Source organism: Egretta garzetta, unplaced genomic scaffold (genome assembly GCF_000687185.1).
Source record: "Egretta garzetta isolate BGI_Z169 unplaced genomic scaffold, ASM68718v1 scaffold215, whole genome shotgun sequence".
NCBI classification, from domain to species: domain Eukaryota; kingdom Metazoa; phylum Chordata; class Aves; order Pelecaniformes; family Ardeidae; genus Egretta; species Egretta garzetta.
The window spans coordinates 6,570,178-6,587,942 of NW_009259719.1; the positions used below are offsets into that span (position 1 = coordinate 6,570,178).

At 40.2% G+C, this 17,765-nt stretch overlaps 2 protein-coding genes and 3 non-coding genes across 5 annotated transcripts; 4 read left to right on the forward strand and 1 right to left on the reverse strand.

The window, feature by feature from the left end:
* Positions 1 to 8: 8 nt before the first annotated feature.
* On the forward strand, positions 9 to 8,841 carry GNL3 (G protein nucleolar 3; the record flags this gene model as incomplete). The annotated part of the gene is made up of 14 exons (XM_035894672.1): positions 9 to 44; positions 481 to 618; positions 1,273 to 1,386; positions 1,559 to 1,642; positions 2,156 to 2,291; positions 3,200 to 3,303; positions 4,271 to 4,406; positions 4,930 to 5,017; positions 5,407 to 5,590; positions 6,230 to 6,372; positions 7,116 to 7,252; positions 7,815 to 8,026; positions 8,337 to 8,418; positions 8,510 to 8,841. Coding segments are annotated over 14 exons (1,683 nt in total), but the record flags the coding sequence as incomplete, so codon positions are not given.
* Positions 2,352 to 2,424, forward strand: LOC118452331. Its single transcript, XR_004842082.1, has one exon. It is a non-coding gene; the product is annotated as a small nucleolar RNA SNORD19 (small nucleolar RNA).
* Positions 4,755 to 4,828, forward strand: LOC118452332. The gene has a single exon (XR_004842083.1). It is a non-coding gene; the product is annotated as a small nucleolar RNA SNORD19 (small nucleolar RNA).
* Positions 5,875 to 5,950, forward strand: LOC118452333. Its single transcript, XR_004842084.1, has one exon. It is a non-coding gene; the product is annotated as a small nucleolar RNA SNORD19 (small nucleolar RNA).
* Positions 8,842 to 10,657: 1,816 nt separating the features above from the next.
* On the reverse strand, positions 10,658 to 17,756 carry GLT8D1 (glycosyltransferase 8 domain containing 1). Its single transcript, XM_009639351.2, has 9 exons — positions 16,534 to 17,756; positions 16,324 to 16,422; positions 14,770 to 14,986; positions 13,993 to 14,110; positions 13,373 to 13,457; positions 13,026 to 13,138; positions 12,320 to 12,486; positions 12,030 to 12,142; positions 10,658 to 11,373 (listed from the first exon to the last, which is right to left on the reverse strand). The coding sequence occupies exons 1-9, from the start codon at positions 16,547 to 16,549 to the stop codon at positions 11,183 to 11,185; spliced, it is 1,119 nt and encodes a 372-aa protein (XP_009637646.1). The 5' UTR covers positions 16,550 to 17,756; the 3' UTR covers positions 10,658 to 11,182.
* Between the last annotated feature and the right edge of the window lie 9 nt (positions 17,757 to 17,765).

Consider the following 17,765-nt stretch of genomic DNA (forward strand, 5'->3'; position numbering starts at 1 on the left):
CGCGGCGGCCGCCCTGCCACAAGCGCTACAAGATCCAGAAGAAGGTGAGTCCCGGCGGGGCTGCCCTTGCCCGCGGAGCCGGGGGGGCACGGGGAGCGTGGTGCGTCCGCTTCTAATTAAAGCGCCGTGCTAACTAGTTTAACGCTGAAAACACTTTTTCATCTATTCCTACAGAAGCACGTTGTACGCCCACACGTGCACAGTCAGGGTGTTGTTCTGAATGTTAAGGAGTCTGGACTGTAGCGAGGAATTTTCTTTCCAGACGGGTGATGTAGAAAGGAGTGTAGTTTTTTTTACGTCGTTATATTTTGCATTACTTTGGGCTGGTACATTCAAGTGTAGCTTTACGGTGAGACGTTATGCAATCGAAACACTTCAATCTAAAGTCAGAACAGTACCGTTTTTTACTCTGTAAATAGCAGGGATACATCCCTTTTTCTTTGCCTTAGACTGAGAAAATATTCTTGCTCCTGTCTTCAGATCAGGGAACACCACCGAAAAGTCAGGAAAGAGGCCAAAAAACGTGGACGCAAAAAGCCCAAGAAAGACCCCGGTGTTCCCAGTGCTGCACCATTTAAGGAAGAGCTTCTGCGGGAAGCGGAGCAAAGAAAGCAGAGGGTAAAATACAATTTGTGGTAAAGAGGATGAGAACTGAGACCATTCCTGTCTTCAAGGAACCTTTGTGTGTATGTGCGCACACATGTGCATGCCCTGAGGGGCGATCGTGGTAGATTGTAAATGGGCTTGGTAGGCATGTACTTTGGGAAAAGAATATATTTATTTCCAGCATTATACGGCATGTAACAATTAGCTTTTTTATTTTAACCTTCATTTCATCACTGTGTGTATAAACATGCTGGAAGTGTCATTTTTAATGTAATCAGAATTGCCTGTGATGCTAAGATACATAGATGTCTCATCAGAATGCCAAAAGTCTTGGCATTATGTGATTATAGAGAAGATAAGGTTCTGCTGTCTGCAGTGTCGAGTAACGTGACATGAGAGCAGCACCCTTCTCAGTTGTAATGTTGCTGCACGGCTGTTATTTTGGGGTCTAGCTAACGGATATATTGCCTCTGATTTTGAGGCAATTGAAGACAACAGTATTCTTTTCAGGGTAGGATGCAAAAAAAAGTGTCACTTGGACAGCTGTGACTTCTAAATAAGCTGTCTCAGGAACTTTGGTCAGAAACAAGTAGATGGGGAGAAAGAACAGGCTCCTTGCCACCTTTAGATGTGTTTTATCTGCCTTGGGGTTTTGTTTGCAATCAGCTTGAAGAACTGAAACAAAAGCAGAAGCTCAACAGACAGAAAGAACATGAAAAGAAGAGGAAGCTTGAAGCTAAAAAGAATGCAGCAAAACTCAAGGAAAAAGCAGAGGGAAAGGTAGGTGTCTGGTATGATTTCAATTCTTTGAAGCTTGCAGAAGCAATAAAAGTCATCATGAAACTGCATCTTTTTAAGCAGTATGTTACATGTTGCATTTTTTGCTGTATATGCACGCAAGTATATTACACTAATTCTCAAATCGCTCCCTTTCATTTTGATTTGCATTCAGGAATCCTCTCGCAAATCTAAAGCAAAGACTAACAAACCACTGGATAAAAATTCAAAGAAATCATTTTGCAGGGAGCTCAAGAAGGTGAGATGTTTTAACTACTTTTACACATATTGATGAGAGTCAGCAATGAGACCGCTTGTTACTTTCCTTTTTTGCATTACTGCGTAGCTGCTAGAGAGTATAAAGGTTGCTTGTGATAAAATTCAACACCAAAGTAGGGGATTTGATGACAGAAGTTAAGTGAGGGTTTCGCTCTTGCCTGGTGTGAGCTACTGAGACATTCCGCACTCTGAGACGTTAGACTTCTCAGGCCAATGTCAGTACATACTGAGTGATCAGAGAGCTCTGTAGTAATGAGGTACTGGTGTCAAAGAATTTCTTGCCTTTTGAAGAAAAAGATGAAAATTGCTTCAGCTTTCTGGTTTGTAGTTCAGAAGAAAAGAGCTCAAACGAGAAGTCTTATGAAACCTGACCAATCATTCAGTGAAATTCAAAAGTGACTGTTAGAAGCCGCAGCTATTCCAGAGTCGTCATCTGTCAAATGGTCTGTCACATCTGATTTGAGAGTCTTCTCTCTTTTTTTTCCTGACCTAGGTGATTGAGGCCTCAGATGTGGTTCTAGAGGTTTTAGATGCAAGAGATCCAATGGGCTGCCGGTGCCCTCAACTGGAGCAAGCTGTAATTTGCTCTGGAGGAGACAAAAAGCTACTGTTGGTTCTGAACAAAATTGGTGAGAAGCACAGGGTTTTCTTGAAGTGTTACTTGGTGACTGCGTGGTTCTGTGGTAGGTGAGCTATGAAGATGATTTTAAAGGAATCTGAGATTCTGTTGAAGACATAAGATCCAACTCTGAGCTCGCTGCCCGACTGAAGCGGTCACATTTCCTCCACCTTTTAGTCTATTTTGCCGAGAAAACACCACAGACATGTAAATGCACAATAGCCCTTTTCTTTTGCAATAACTTCTGTGGGCATTGGCCAGTTTCAGCCAAATTTGACAAGCGTTAAATATCTTACAATTGTTAATGTTTTTGTGAACGTAGGTGAGCAAGCAGAGGTCGCGATGCTGTTCCCTACTGAGGCAATAGTTGCGTTAAAGATCAGCAAATCAATGTAGCAGTTGTATTTGAAATCTGGCTTTGGGAAGTATTTTCTCTCTTCCGTTGCTGTATGAAAGAATCCATGTAAAAGCAGGTGAAATCAGCTAAAAAGGCTGGAGAATACTACAGCAGGAAAAAAAAGGAAAGGAAATACCAAGAGTGACAGCAAGAGCAAAAGGAACTTTGTATTAGAGCAGCCTTTGCAGGGATGATGGGATAATCCTTCACAGAACATCCCTCTCTCTGCCATACAAAGTCTCCTAGCAAGACCCCATCATTAAAAACCTGATACAGGGGACAAAAATGTAATCATGGTATGTTCTGCTGGAGGCAGAAAATAAAGAGTAAAACTTGCGCAACACTGGGTGCCTTGGGGGAACATACCCAGTACTTTAACTAGAGTTCTCAGCCAAACATTGTCATAAAGAAACATACGAAATGGACAAAATACAGCCTGGTTCCTGATTCCAAGTTAGATTTCCTCCACACAGTGATATTTAAGATAAACAGGAGTGAAAGCACTGTGCTCTATTTTCCAGATTTAGTGCCAAAGGATAACTTAGAGAAATGGTTGAATTATTTGAAGAAGGAGTTTCCAACGGTTGCCTTTAAATCAGCAATGCTGATGAAGGACAGGACTATGGTAAGAGCACTGCAGGCTGTCTCATCACTTAAGTGGTATGTGGTTTTGCATGAGAAAAAGGAACCCTTGTTCTTTAAAATTCCTTTTCCCCTTGCTTGATTACACTGCTGTGACCGATGGATATGCCTTTGCACTTTGACTAAGCATTGTGGTACTGTGGGGGAATCCTTTGCTGTTGAAATATACATTATTTGTGCCCAGGAAGCTGGACTAGAGTAAAAGCAAGTAGTGGTTTGGTTTTAGGGTTTTTTCCACTCTAAAAAGGACAGTGAGGGAGGAAGATGAGGAATTTTCATCTTCTACATAGGATGGTTGTACCAGTTATATTTGAATTATTTTGTAGGTAAAGTGCTGCAGCCTCTACTACTGCATTCGTTCTGACTGTGGTCATCAATAAAGGTAGCACCTGACATTATTTCATGAAGAATATAAAGGCCTTAGCTCCCTGTGTCCTAGTCTCAACTCTTTGAAGATGCTCGTTTGAGTCGTATGTGTATTAATATATAATGCTTCACATGTCTTAACTCTGATAGCACAGTGAAATAAACCCTCCTGCAAAATGGTACAGAAACTGCCACACAGAGAGCAGGTTTTGAAATCCTTCAAAAAATTGAAGCCTCTTGAGTGAATTTGCAGATTTAAGGACTCTACCATCTGAACACACATTACTATTTTATTGTCACACAACAAATCTGCAACACAGCCTGAACTGAAATTACAAGCCCTATAAGTCACATTCCCTTTTTTCTTAGCAGTTGATGGCTACCTTTTTTACTGTTGCTTAACTGATTAGCCAGTGTCTTATTAAAGTAATTCCTTCTGTTCAGAACAGCACAGTAACATCATCTAACAGAGGATAGGAGTTGGAAACATGACAGTAGATAAATAAATCTAAGCGTACATATTTATCTTCCTAAACAGCTCCTGACCATGGTTGGGTTTTTTCTTTTGCCTTTGACTCCTGTAGCAGGAACAGTTCACAAAAAGACGTGCTCGTGTTGATTTATCAAGAACCACTGAATGTTTTGGAAGCAAATGCCTTTTGAAACTTCTTCAAGAGCTTGGCAAGACTCAAAACAAAGCCATTCAGGTTGGGGTAGTAGGTAAGCATTTGGAGAGACAGGAGTAGTTTCCTTCTTGTCCCGTAAAGCTTTGGTGTCCCGTATTGCAAAGTAGGTAAATCAGATAACATGAGACTTTCTTCTGGCTTTCTAGTCATTGTTCTTACTTTCATCTAAGACTATTGTAGTACTTTACTTGACAGTGATCTGTGTTACACTTAAGTGCATGTAGTGTACATGATCTGGGAAAGACATATTGTGTGAGGCCTTAGCTTAGGGAAATGAGAAGCAGGTTATGTACCATGCCGCTTACACTGCCTTCCTCCTGCTTGATAAGACTTGTGGCATTATGTTCAGTGATGTCTTTCATGTGCCTTTTATCATCAGTGTGAGAAATGAGGATACAGACTTTGTCTTACTTTTGTAATGAAGACTTCAGATCCAACTCTGATCTCACACTGAAGATGTATTTTAGCAAATACACCTGAAAGAAGCAGTTTTGATCAGTGTTACATAGGCTGAATTTTCTTATTTAACTTAGAAGGATTAATGTGGTTTTCTTCAGGTTTCCCTAACGTGGGAAAGAGCAGCATAATCAACAGTCTTAAAGGAGTTCGTGCTTGCAATGTTGGCCTAGCGAGAGGTGTTACCAAGTAAGCAGAATCTGATAAAACCTGCTCATTTTTCTGTTTGTTGTTCTGTTCTGATTACCTGTTGTTTGTTGTTTGTGTAAAATTTCCATCCATTGAGGGCAAAGTAAGCCCCTGTGTGCAGTTTTAAATGCACATTTCGGTTTGCCAGGGTGAAAGATACTGTACACCAGGGATCTGTACACCAGGGAATATGGTGTATAAACTTGCTGGTTTTTTACGTTTAGATTTCTGTCCTATGCAAAGCGTATGGTAAGAAAGCGCTGAAAGTGACTGTGTATGAACTGCGTTCGGTCCAACGCTGAGCTTTGTGTCTTGCATCCCTCACCATTACCAGCCCTTTGCTAGTTGATTTATCTTTATCTACTCACAGTGCATTTCTCTCTGAATAGGTCCATGCAAATTGTGCACATTGATAAACAGACGAAGATGTTAGACAGTCCAAGTATAATTGCAGATCCTTCCAACAACGCCCTAGCTCTGGCCTTGAGAAGCATCATAGACACTGAGGAATCAGTCTCAGTAGGCGTGCTTGAAGGAGTAGATGCCATTCTAAATCACTGCAGTAAGCAGCAGGTGAGCTTTGTCTTTTCCCACATCTCTCACTTCATTTGACTTCTCTGTAGGTTTCTTAGGCCAATAACTTTGCTTCACTTCAGCTAGTTCTGGTAGCTTTTGCACTGCTTTCCCCTAACCATAGAGTGGCAAATGCTGGCTATTGTATCCAACATTAAGTGTGATCCTTCATCCGTATAAATGGAAGGCAGAAACAGCATGCCAGGATCGTGTCAGCCAGTCTGTTTTCCCAATAACTGTTCTGATTTTTAAAAAAAACTGCTTTTAAGATCTCGTCACAGAGTGAAAAATGAAGACATTTTGACTGTTTCCTATTATTTCAGTGAAGACCTCAGATCCAACTCTGATTTCACTCTAGTTTCAAGTAGACTAACCTAAGCCTAATTCCCATTCAGTGCTGCGGTAATGTTTTTCACAAACCAGTGTATTGTATACACCCACTGGTATGGGTAAATGGCAGATGAATTTGTTGAAGTAGGCATTTTGCTTTGTAATGTTTACTCCCACGTGCAAGAGAAAAACAGCTCTTTGCATACTTGTTTGTCCTCACTGTAACCCAATTTGATTTGCTTTTTTATTCCTAAAACTAAGACAAAAGTGGGTATCTCTTTCTGAATGCACCATTTTCTTTTGCACTAGGTAATGATGCACTATAGTATCCCAGATTTCAGTAACACTGAGGAGTTTTTAAGTTTACTTGCTCAGAAAAGGGGTATGCTGAAAAAGGGAGGTGTTCCTGACGTAGAAAATGTAGCTAAATTACTACTTTGTGACTGGACAGGGTACGTATGCTATGAATTTTGTTTTATGCTGCTCACCTTTTTCACACTGTTAATCCAGCACAGCAGAAGCTCTGAGTCCTGAGAAGTACTTAGAAAGCAGAGGCTGCTTTTTTTTTTTCCTCCTTTCTTCTTTCTCGCATTTTACTTTGGTAGAGAGCTGGATTGGCTAATAGAGTTAGAGAACGCCATCCATGGATAATTATCTAAAGTAGTGAAGGATACATAGAAAGGGTCAGAGCATGTTGCACGTTCCTCCATAGCCAGCTTGCTGATTTCTGCTATAATTCTGTTAGGAGGATTTGCCTTCCTCTCCAATGCTGAGTCCATGTATTCCTCTTCTACAGCCAGGAAAGGATATGGCAAAGTTTCTGTGGAAATTTATAGTGGTTCCTATATTCTGAGGGTGGGAATAAATGTAACTCAGTAATTGAGTATGACTATTTCCCTTGCTCGAGTGGTTCAGCTGCTTTTACAGCTCACGATGTTACAGGCAGATGATTTGTGGTGACAAAGTATGCCATTTCTTTTTCCTCTCCGGAGTGGGATAGCCACTTAATGCTGTTACTGACAACTTCAGAGTCAAATTTAAATAGCTATTTAACTGCTGTTAAGCAGCATGATAATAAATGAGTAGTTAGGTTGAGGAGTTTGAGAGGTTTGTGCTCAGGGTTTTATTTTTAAATACAGTGATTTAACTATGTTATCTTTGGTTGTTTTTTAATACTGATACTTTACTTTCCCAGAGCTAAAATAAGTTACCACTCACAACCACCAGGATCTCAGAGACCACCACCATACCTTACAGAAGACAAAATAGCTGGAATGCAGGAGTGCTTTAATTTAAAGAACTTAGAAGAAGAAAACAACAACACTGTTCAAGGTAGGACTGTTACCGTAATTGACTGCTACCATTAAGAGTGGTAGTAGTAGTTTTAATGGGAGATTTTGAAGGGAAGTTCTCCTGGGACTTACAGGATAGCTTTGCCAATATGCAGTGAATATGAACCTTTTATGAAAGAAATGGATTCTGAATCAACAGAACAGTGCATCGGTGTGCTGTCTTAACACAGATTGCCCCTGCTTGTTCTTAAGTTTCTGCTCATCTAACATAACCCTTTTAAATAGGAAATAGGGGAAAAGGATGTTGAGGAGCACAAACACTGGCTAATTAGGCCAACAAAATACATTTTACTCATTTGAGCCTATGCTCAAATCCAAGTCTTTCAGCTTCTAGCAGGGAGCTTTTCCTCAGGGAAAGCTGTTCTCATCCAGAGAATCATCCTTTGTGATACCTGCTTATGTGGGAGTGCTGTCTTGTGGAAGGGAGGGGGCAGGACTCTCTCTCTAGCCCTGAACTAAAATGGCTGTCCTCAGGGGTAGGCATTACAGCTGCTACTGTCTGACAGTGACTTAACAGACACTTCCTGTGTTTTTTTGCTCAGCTTTAAAATACCCCACTCCAGCAAGTAGCATCATTTTCCAGTCGGCTGGTATGGCAAATGGGACAATAGAGGAAAACAAAGTGATAGAGGTAGCATCAGAGTGGGAAAATTTAGAAACAAGCAAGGAGGAGGACGAAGAAGAGGAGGAGGAGGATTTCACAGAAAGTGATGATGATCAAGACGATGTAGAAGACGAAAAGGATGTCACAGAGGTAAGTCAGGTTTTCATTAGGCTTCTACCTGTTTAAATCCTGACACCCAAGTACTCAGTCAATATCTTGCTGTAAACTGAGAATGTGTAGGCACTGTGGAGCCACCAGGAGTAATCAAAAATGTCTTTGGGAGATAAGGGTTGGGCTTTTTGCTTCATTAAGGAGACAACATTGTTCTAAGGCAGTGTGTTCCTGACCAACTATACAAGGGGACATCCACACTATCATCAGTCTTGTTAGGTTTCATTTGCATGGGAAACTTCATTAAGTGAAGTCTGAATAAACTTGTCTGACCTCTTCTGACTTGTAGGAAAGCAAAGTTCAGGTCACCAGGAAAGCAAAGCTTGGAGAAAGACGAACAAGTCCTACAAATTCAGAAAAGCAGATAGCAGGTCTGTATTAAAAACCCTGGCTTGAAGGTTAAGTCTCTAGTACTCTAGCACTTGCATTGGTTTCACCAACACGTGATTTTTCTTTTCTCAGAAAGTGAACATTCCAACTTGCTATCATTCAGCTTGGATAAGACAGCAGATGAAGATGATGCCTATGATTTTAACACAGATTATGTGTAATGAATTATGTATGAAGGCAAGGTTTGGACACTCTTACTGCTGGCTTTCAGAACAGTCACAAAGACTTGTGTTGCAGCAGAAGTTGGAGGAATGCTACATACCAGAGCTGCTGTAAAGTTCATGATTATTACTCTGTCAAATAATGTATATAATACTATATCTCCCTTGATTGATCCAGACTTCATACAGCTCTAGGAAACTGACTGTATTTAGCTTTCAAGTCCTAAACTTTATTTCCTGTATTAAAAAAAAACCCTATTTTAAAAAATTCCTAATAGACTGAGTTAGTCTCTTCACTTTGGCTTATAAAAAGATGTTTCAAAAGGATAAACTCCATCTTTTTCTTTGAAAAACAATGGTAAATGTTTTATACTAGTCACATTCAAGCAATTAAATATCAAGGTAAGTTTTTGTCCTCCCTTCATAAAATGTAATTGTTTTTCCTAGAGTATTACAGAGACTGTACCCCTAGAGAGTGACCTGTAGAATTCTCATGTAAAGGTTCTCTAGAAAAATGCTACATATTTCAGCGAGACATAAGGTAATTTTATCTGAGCACTGCTTTATATGTTCAGAAGTTTCACTGAGATTGTGGTATTAGTTATCTGTCTTCACTGGGGAACAAGATTCTCGTTCTTAGGTGCTCTTGAACAAAAGATGTATTTTGTGATGATGCCCACTGTATGTGGCAACAACTGGTAACTGTAAAGCAAGACATTGCCCTGTGCAATGAGGACATGTTACTGGGCTCAGCCTACAGCAGAACTGCGGTAGCAAGAGAATTACCAAGAGGGCCTGCAGCTGCTCAGCAAACTAAGCATTTAGAATAAATACCAGGCACCAAGCATCTTTCTCCTAGGTGCCTGTTTTCTTCCTCTTAAAGGTCTGATTTCTGTGTTCTTTTCTTTAATAGATAGTTGTATTTTACCTAAACATATGTTAAGGCACAGTCCTCCTAGGCAGCTTTAAAAAAGTATCAAGTGCAGACACAGACACATGCAGTTTATTTAAGCCTGCTAAAACAGTCTGGTCATCAGCATTAAGTTGGTGTCAACTGATGTAATACAGTCTTTCAAAGTTTGGTAACTGAACTTATTTTGTTATTGCTAGCCACTTCAAGGACAAGAACAGTTCTTGTTCATCAAAACCCAGGAAAAGAAACAATAGGTAACAAACCACAGATCAGCATCCACGCCAGAAACAGAACTATCAGCAGTGACTGCAAGCAGCTGGAAATCCTTTTAAATTATAAAGCAGTACTAAAACCATATTCCTACACATGAATGAGCCCTTTAGCTCTCTGCTGCCCTGTATCTCAGACCACGCAACACTGAACCTGTCTCTGCATTAACACAAAACCTTCTGTCTAAACATCTGACACTGGGGACTGTTCACAAGCAGTATTACTGAATAAAAACAAGAACTTGAGTTCAACCCTGTATTAAATGGAATAGCTGGCACAACAGCTACTGGGATATATTGGCTAATAATAACCACTACTCAAACTTAACAGTACAACTATAAAAAAACCCAAAAAACTTGCCTATAGAAAAAGCGAAGGGCAGCTGGCTGCAAAAGGGCACAAAAATCTTGCTTGATGAGTTTAAAGGGGCCAGGCTGAGAAAAGCACAGTGGGAAAAACTTCTATAGCAGATACATGCTCACATGAGAGAACTATGATGAACTTAACAATCACAAAAATGAATCTGCAGTTCATACAGGCTGGTCCCTGTAATAAACATTTTGCATAATTTTAGAATGAGATTGCTTTTGTGAAGACGAGATAATTGACTTCAGTTTCAATCACTTGCTACTGTATTTAAGTACAAAGGAAACACACTTCATATATCAGATCAAGACTAGAATCATATTGTCATTTACCTGAGGTTTGAGTCAACATGTTAAAATTAGCTTTTATTTTTGAACAGTTTTCTCCACCACTTTACAAAAAATGTTTTAGTGTTCACTGGCAGTTAAAACCACTTTGCATAGTGAAATACTTGAGAAATTCATCTTTAAAAAAAAAAAAAACAAAAACAAACCCAAGATTAAATTTTGCAGAATTCTGCAAGAAAAACTTACACAAAAGTGGCTGGGAGGAGATTTCATGCAAGAAAGGGTTGTTGATTAAACTATTTCACAGGATAAGAAAACAAAACAAAAAAACCTAACAAAACCCAAGCAGCTTTTAATTACAGTACGTTGCTGTGCAAGACTTGCATGGTGCAAGCACCAGCTGAAGTTGTATCTTGTTCTTAGAAACTGTTTCTGTAGCTGACAAAATGATCCTCCTCTAGAAGACTTGTAGTAAAGAGCAGAATGCACAACAGACAGAAATGAACGAACAGAAGTGCTAGTTTATGGAGATCCTCCCTTGCTTTGTAGAGTGCTGCTGGAGTAGCATCTTCTGTTACACCAGTGAAATGAATCTCCTCTGGACCTGTGCCTTTCACAACTGCACCTGAATAAGTGCATCACCTTGTGCTCCAGAAGGCAAGGACTGCTCTGTAATACAAGTTGGCTAAAAAAGGTTCTGCTTGGCTCCAGAAGTTTCCTGAGAAAATGCCATCAGTTAAAATTGACTCTACTTTGCTTCATAGGCTTCTGAATGTCTGCGGATCAGGCTGAACTTGCCTGTAGGGTCAGGAACATACCACTTCTCCCAGACTTCAGCGTATGAAGCTGTTCTTCCCCATGGTTTGAAATGTCCATTCCAATGGAGCAGCTTGGCAGCTTTCACAAACTGAGGAGAGTACCTTTTTCCAGCACTAGACCCTTTTATTGAAAAAGAAGCATTAGTGTCTCAAATAAAGGCAGCAGAAACACACCAACATGCAATATTTTAACTTTAAAACCAAGGATTGTAACAGAGGAAATCTTGTTATTTATGGAGAAAGGAGGCAGAGATCAGGACAAAGTGAAAAACATAATCAGGTGCAATTGAATGCCACTTTGATCTGTCTCATTTATTTTAATGTACTGCCTTAACTTTCAAGTTCTTTAAAACCCCCTTAATATCCAGATGTATTCAGCAGCCTATGTATTGTTCATTGGAAACAAAACCTAAGAAAGCTCTCCCAGCATTGGGGTTTCACCAGTAGCAGAACAGACATGAATATCTGTTCTCAACAATCTTGAAGGGAACACCGAGGATCACTTCAGATACAACATATATGTGGAAAAAGAAAAGGAAAATGAGAAGTAATTTGAGAGTAAGTCAATTCAAGAACTATTCCCCTAGCAGTTCAAAAAAGAGCATGAAGGGTCAGGCCCACAAACCCCAAGATGGTATTGCAAAGCAGTGTTTCTTAAAGAACAAGGTATAAAATAGGGGAAGAAAAGATTCATTTGCTGCATCATCAACTAGGTGTCCAGCTATAGACCTGGAAAAACACACTGGGGGGGCAGTGTCACAAATGGTTCATACATACCGAGATGCCGGACATTCCACATGGGATCAATACTGGAATGTTGCTTGTAAAATACAATTAGCAGTGGAGGTGTCGTGATGCTGCCAGACAGAGTCCTACTGTAAAGTTCCTCTCTGGAAGAAAAGATGAAAAGAAGTTTGGAAAGGATACTTGTGTGGCCCTAAATTGGTTGATTTTCACTTGCAGCTGCAGGACAGGAATCCACAGATACATACGCAGCCCTTCATTTAACAGTTAAATGCCATCACCAATCCCTGACCTGCTGTTGCCCCCAGCATGGGGATACTTACACTACATTAAGCGCCATCCACTTCTCCAACTGCTTAGTGATGTTCTGTAATTTCCATTCTGTCAAATTGGCAACAAAAACTCCTGGATTGAAAGAGCAGGTGTTGGCTTTCATGGCAAGCTTTCGGATAGTTTCTTTTTTGTAATCTAGAAACCCAATGTAATTATACTGGGGGGGAAGGGGGTAAAAGAGAGCAGAAATCAGCTTAAAATATGGTCAAATTACTATTTAAAGAAAAATTTTGCACAACTCCCAACAGACAAGCCTAACTTGAAGTTGTTAAAGCAAACACCCTTTTTTAACACAAGAGAAAGAAAGCTTAAAAGGTCTCATTTTTTAAAAATATGATTATATAAACTACATATTTTAAGGAATGCTGCATGTTCTTACTAATACCCTATTATTCATATGGTACCACTTCCAGAAAAAGTACTTTTTATATCTCCTTCTGATGTTCTAAGACCTCCTGTGGTTCCACACTGGGAACTGCTCTCATTGTAAAGCCCAGCAAAAATTCAAAGTCCTTATACTGTGCCTAAACAGAAACTGCAGGTGTCACTTGTAACAGAAACATCAGAGTAAATTGATTTGGGTAGGGACAGTCACACCTTTAGGTTCACTGCATTTGGAATTCAACCTGCAAGAACATTAAAACTGAGTGCCTATTTCCAAAGGTATTGTTACCACTGAATCAGAATAAAACTAACCTGGTTGCCTGCTCCACGGACAGCAACCTTATTGGTGGTTGAGTCACAGTCATCTGAAAATGCAGCTGCATGCCCAGGTTTCAATGGAGTGTTGTAAAGTTCAAGAATATCATCTGAGAAATGGAAGCAAGGACAGAAAAATGAAATGCAATCCTGATTAAGCGCCGAGTGACTTTTTGTTCAGTCCGTTGCTACAGCCGATAAAACCACTCAGTTTAATCCAACTCACTCATATTTACAAAGTTTTTACATTTTTCCTTTAAGTAGAAGCTTTTGGTTACTGTAGGAGATGGCATACTGACCTCAGCATAAGGCCAGTGGCAATAGGCTGAGAAAAGGTCCCATACCTTGCACTATTATATCATCATCCACATAGATGGCCTTCTCTGCATGAGGTACCAAATTGGGCAAGTAGAATCTTGCAAAGGTTAACTGTGAAAACAAGAAAGCAAGAGAAGTGAAGAATTAAATGAAAAATTGTCCAAATAAATGTGAAATCGACTGATACTCCTCGCACTTATCTATGGTACTAATATCCAAGACAGCCTCTATCAAGGAAGTAAAATAGGCAGCAATATTCTAAAGGTTATTTAAAATAAACATGTTCCATCAATTCCTCGATTTCCTATGAATTTGTGCATTGATAAACTAACTTAAAAACTGGTCTATATTAGAATTTCTCCACACATACCTGTATTATCTCTGACATATTGGCACGCTTGACATGCAAGCTGCTGTCTTTCACTGTTGCTAGCAGCAAAAAATTGTACTAGGCATGTATATGTCGATATTCAAATCCATCTCGCTATCTAGAGATTTATTCTTACTGAAATTTAGGAATTTGATTATAAAAGATTGCTTCTATGCTAACAGATTTGGGTTTGATCTCTAGTTGAATTCAAAAGCCAATATCAAAATATATTGTTACTAACTAATAATTGCAAAAAGTAATCAACATCGTCCTCACTGGTTTTAAGGTGTCTGCCTTTTGAGGATCCACTTGTACTTTCCCTTCTAAGACACGAGGGTCAAAATTCAAAATTCGGTATCTCAAATTTTTCAGAGCAGTGTTACTTAGCCACAGCCTGCAAACAGGAGAAAGGCACAGATTTTGTTAAAGGAGACAAAAATCAAACAAAAAGCAAGAGATCCAATTGACAGTGACACAGATCTTGATCTGACCACTTGCTTCCCTATCCAATAAACATATATACAGAATGTAATCCACGGCTGATGTCAGTGGCGTCCTGTATGAGTGCAGGGGCATGCCCACTGTCAGCATACTGCACAGCTGTGACACACGAAAAGCACGAGAATGCTTCTTATTTTATTAGAAATATATGGTCCTGTTATCACAGCTCCTTCACAGAAAATATTGTGAACAGATGTGGTTAAATGTAAAAGGATCAAAGAACAATCTAGAAAAACAGAGAAGCTTCATTGCCGGCATTTGAATTGCTTAAATGAAATGTAGGAATTAACTTTTATAACACCCCCATCAACAAACTCCAACCCCGCTGGCTGGATATAACCCCACAGGAAGATGGCTCTTTTCCATCCCTGAAACATTACCAGGAGGAATGACTGTAGGACTCCCCACCGCAGCCTTGTCAAAAAGCTGCAATAAGCAGCAGCAGATAGGACTGCAAATAACTTAGAGGAGTGCAGTTCCAGGCAAAGTCAGGTCTTCTCAGAGATAGTTAAGCTTTACAGTATTGTGGGAAGCTAGTGAAAAGATCATTACCTCAAGTGATCCACCGTATCATTCAAAGTAACAATATGGAACACCACGTTGGATCTGGTGTGACGGTAAATACTGTTCATGGCTGCAATTGCACCCCCGAGTCTCTCATCTGATGCTGCAATGACCACAGAAATCTCCTTATCATTTCTTTCATCTGCCAGCCTCTGGGGAACTGCAGGTATAAAATCTATAGGCTGAAGTCCTAATGGATTTGAATCTGTGGAGTACAAATGGCATCACATACTTGTTTTAAGCAAGTGAAACACACACATTATTACCACGCTAAAATTCCCAACACCTTCAACTATTTTTACTATGCAAGCAGTTGGATGTCTCAGCTGAAGTGTGGATTACAGCGTGCCAGTACCAAATACTTAAAACATACCACCGGCTTTTGAGAATCCAAGATGTTAATGAATAGGAAAACATGACGCTTACAAATAAACTGCATACATTTAACTGCACATATGCACACAGAGCACAACAAGGTACTAAAATGAGGCTTAAACTACAGTAGGCCACCCTTACCTTTGGTCCCCTCTGCCACATCTATAATCTCACTGACTTCCCCCTCCCATTTACCCTAATCACCTTCTAAGTCTTTTCCACATCACCCTCCCCTCTTTTTCCTATACTTCCTTTTCCTCTTAAGTAGGAACCACTGAAGAAAACAGAAGTCCTAAATTAAAGTCCCTGTTGCGAATTTTTTCCTGCCAAAGATCAAGGCATTGACTACAGCCCATGTTTATTCCAGGAATCACAGATCACATGACATTATCTAAACTGAAACAACAAGAATTTATACTAACGAATAGGAAAATGGGAGATCAGTGTTGAAATTTATTACTAGACCACATCACCTGTAAAAGCTGGCAAATTGCCCACTACCTGCACTTTTTATAACACCACTGGTACTTTTCAGATGATCCAGACTGTTACATATTAGATGATTTTAGGCAATTTGAGGAACATAGCAAACAGGGACTTGGCAGTTTGTGGGCATTACTCTGCGGTTCACAAAGCTGAGCTTCTGCTTGCCTTTTTCTGATGACAGAGCTCAACAGCTTTGACTTCAACCAATTCCTGGTTAAGGCCTGTCAGGCTTCAACTGCTGTTGGTAAGCACCTGTACAACTGCTACCCAGGAGCAACAGCTCCCAGGGGCAGTAAACTGGAACTTGGCAATTAATGGGGACATGCAGAGGCCCTGTGGGACCATGTGCAGTTCTTAAAAGCAGACTCCCAAAAATTAAAAGGCTTTGCTAAGTAAACCACATAGTATCTTAATGACTTAAAGCCAGGAGGAACCCTTACTGCTATCTTGCCTGGCTTCCTGACCATGAAAAGAACAGACAAGCCCACCAAGCCAAAGGTTCTTGGGTATGAGAACAGGAAAAGATCTACTCATAATAGAGTACAAAAATTGTATCTTGCATGCAAATGATTGATCACTATCATACACATTATTTCAGCAACATGGTGGTTGCTGTCTGGCTAGAGCATGTGCTTTCCCCCCAGTCTTGGAAAAAAAAAACAACACCAAAACCCAACATACCTGACAATTCCCGTTTCAAGAAGTCACTGAGGCCTAGGAAGTTATGATGAAGAACTAGCAAAAATATGACAACAGCCACTATAAGGATGGAAATGTTCACTGAAAATTTGAAAGAAAAAACATTTATCAATATAACCAGAGAAAGATTGGGAAACTCAGAAAAGTACAAGAGACACTTTTAAAAAATTAGACACACACATATACACATACCTTTCCTTAATGTCATTTTTCTCCTGTTATTTTATTCCTTAGCATAAGCTTCCTGCAAATCTGCAAGAGAAAAAATACAGCAGTCACTTCCTACTTCCAGTGCATGCCTACACAAGGCATAGCACGCTATCACCAGGAGTGTCAAAACAGTTTCTGAATGCCGTGAATGTTTCCTTCTCTTAAAAAGGATAAAACTGCATGTCACATTTTAACAACCGAGTATGCCGTCTCAGTAAATATGTAGCTACAATGATGTACCTAAAGAACTCAGAGATGAAGAGGGAGAGACAGAGATCTTGCCACTTACTTCACTGACAGAAAAAAGAAAACAAACCAAAACTCCTTCTGCCAGTTAAAAGTGATCTGGAAAGAAGCTGGGAGGTCATGTATGGGGTTTTTTTTTGTGGTGGGTTTTTTTTTTTGTTTTGGTTTTTTTGTACTGTTGAACCCATTAATTTAACTATCTGAACTGGAAGCATCCCAGCAATAGGGCAAATGATTATACATTTCTTTCCATACTTAAGTAACTGCAAGACTTTGGTAGGACACGATGTTTAACAAACAGCATTATACACTTCCAAACCCATGGAATTCTCCACATAAAATATAACAGAATATCAACTGAAGTGTCACCACGTAAAAAAAAACAAACACAAAAGTGCAAAAGAAGGTATTACCATCATGTTGCAGAAGGGGACAACATCACGCACTCCAAGCAATGATGCAATTTTGGTACACGATTCACACACACACGTTCATTATTTAACGGTGCTCATGACTGTGCAATCAAAACAAGAACTATGCACCCTGGAGTGTGAGGTAGCTCTCAAGTCACACACAGAAAGCACTCACACTGTAATAACACACAAGATCCAAGGAACAGAGACAGCTCTATGTTAAAACGCTTGCAAAATTTCCAAATGAAGATACCGCAAACTGTGTTGCGACGATTACGTGTGCCAGACGTAACCATCTGCTTTCTGCTGTTGCATTTCTCCCGTGGGGAAGATAGGTTCACCCAGCACAACAAATAAATGCCCCGTGCCGTGCCTACGGCACTACTGAGGCATGTCAGGACGCGCAGCCTTGGCTTACAGGAGCTCAAGGCAACGTCCCCCTCGCAAACGCCGCCTGTTCCAGCGCTCCTCGGCCCCGTGCAGCGGCGCGGGGTGCAGGCACGCAGCCACAGCCGCCCCGCAGCGGCGCCACAGCAGCCCGCGCTAACAGCGCTT

Bases quoted from the DNA above. Each gene is read 5' to 3' on its own strand.
- GLT8D1 (XM_009639351.2), bottom strand. The intron at 14,987-16,323 runs GTATGTTGGGTT...TGTACTCCACAG, and splicing joins CTTGAAACGGGAATTGTCAG to ATTCAAATCCATTAGGACTT. The intron at 12,487-13,025 runs GTTAGTTTTATT...CTTCCCCCCCAG, and splicing joins TCCGTGGAGCAGGCAACCAG to TATAATTACATTGGGTTTCT.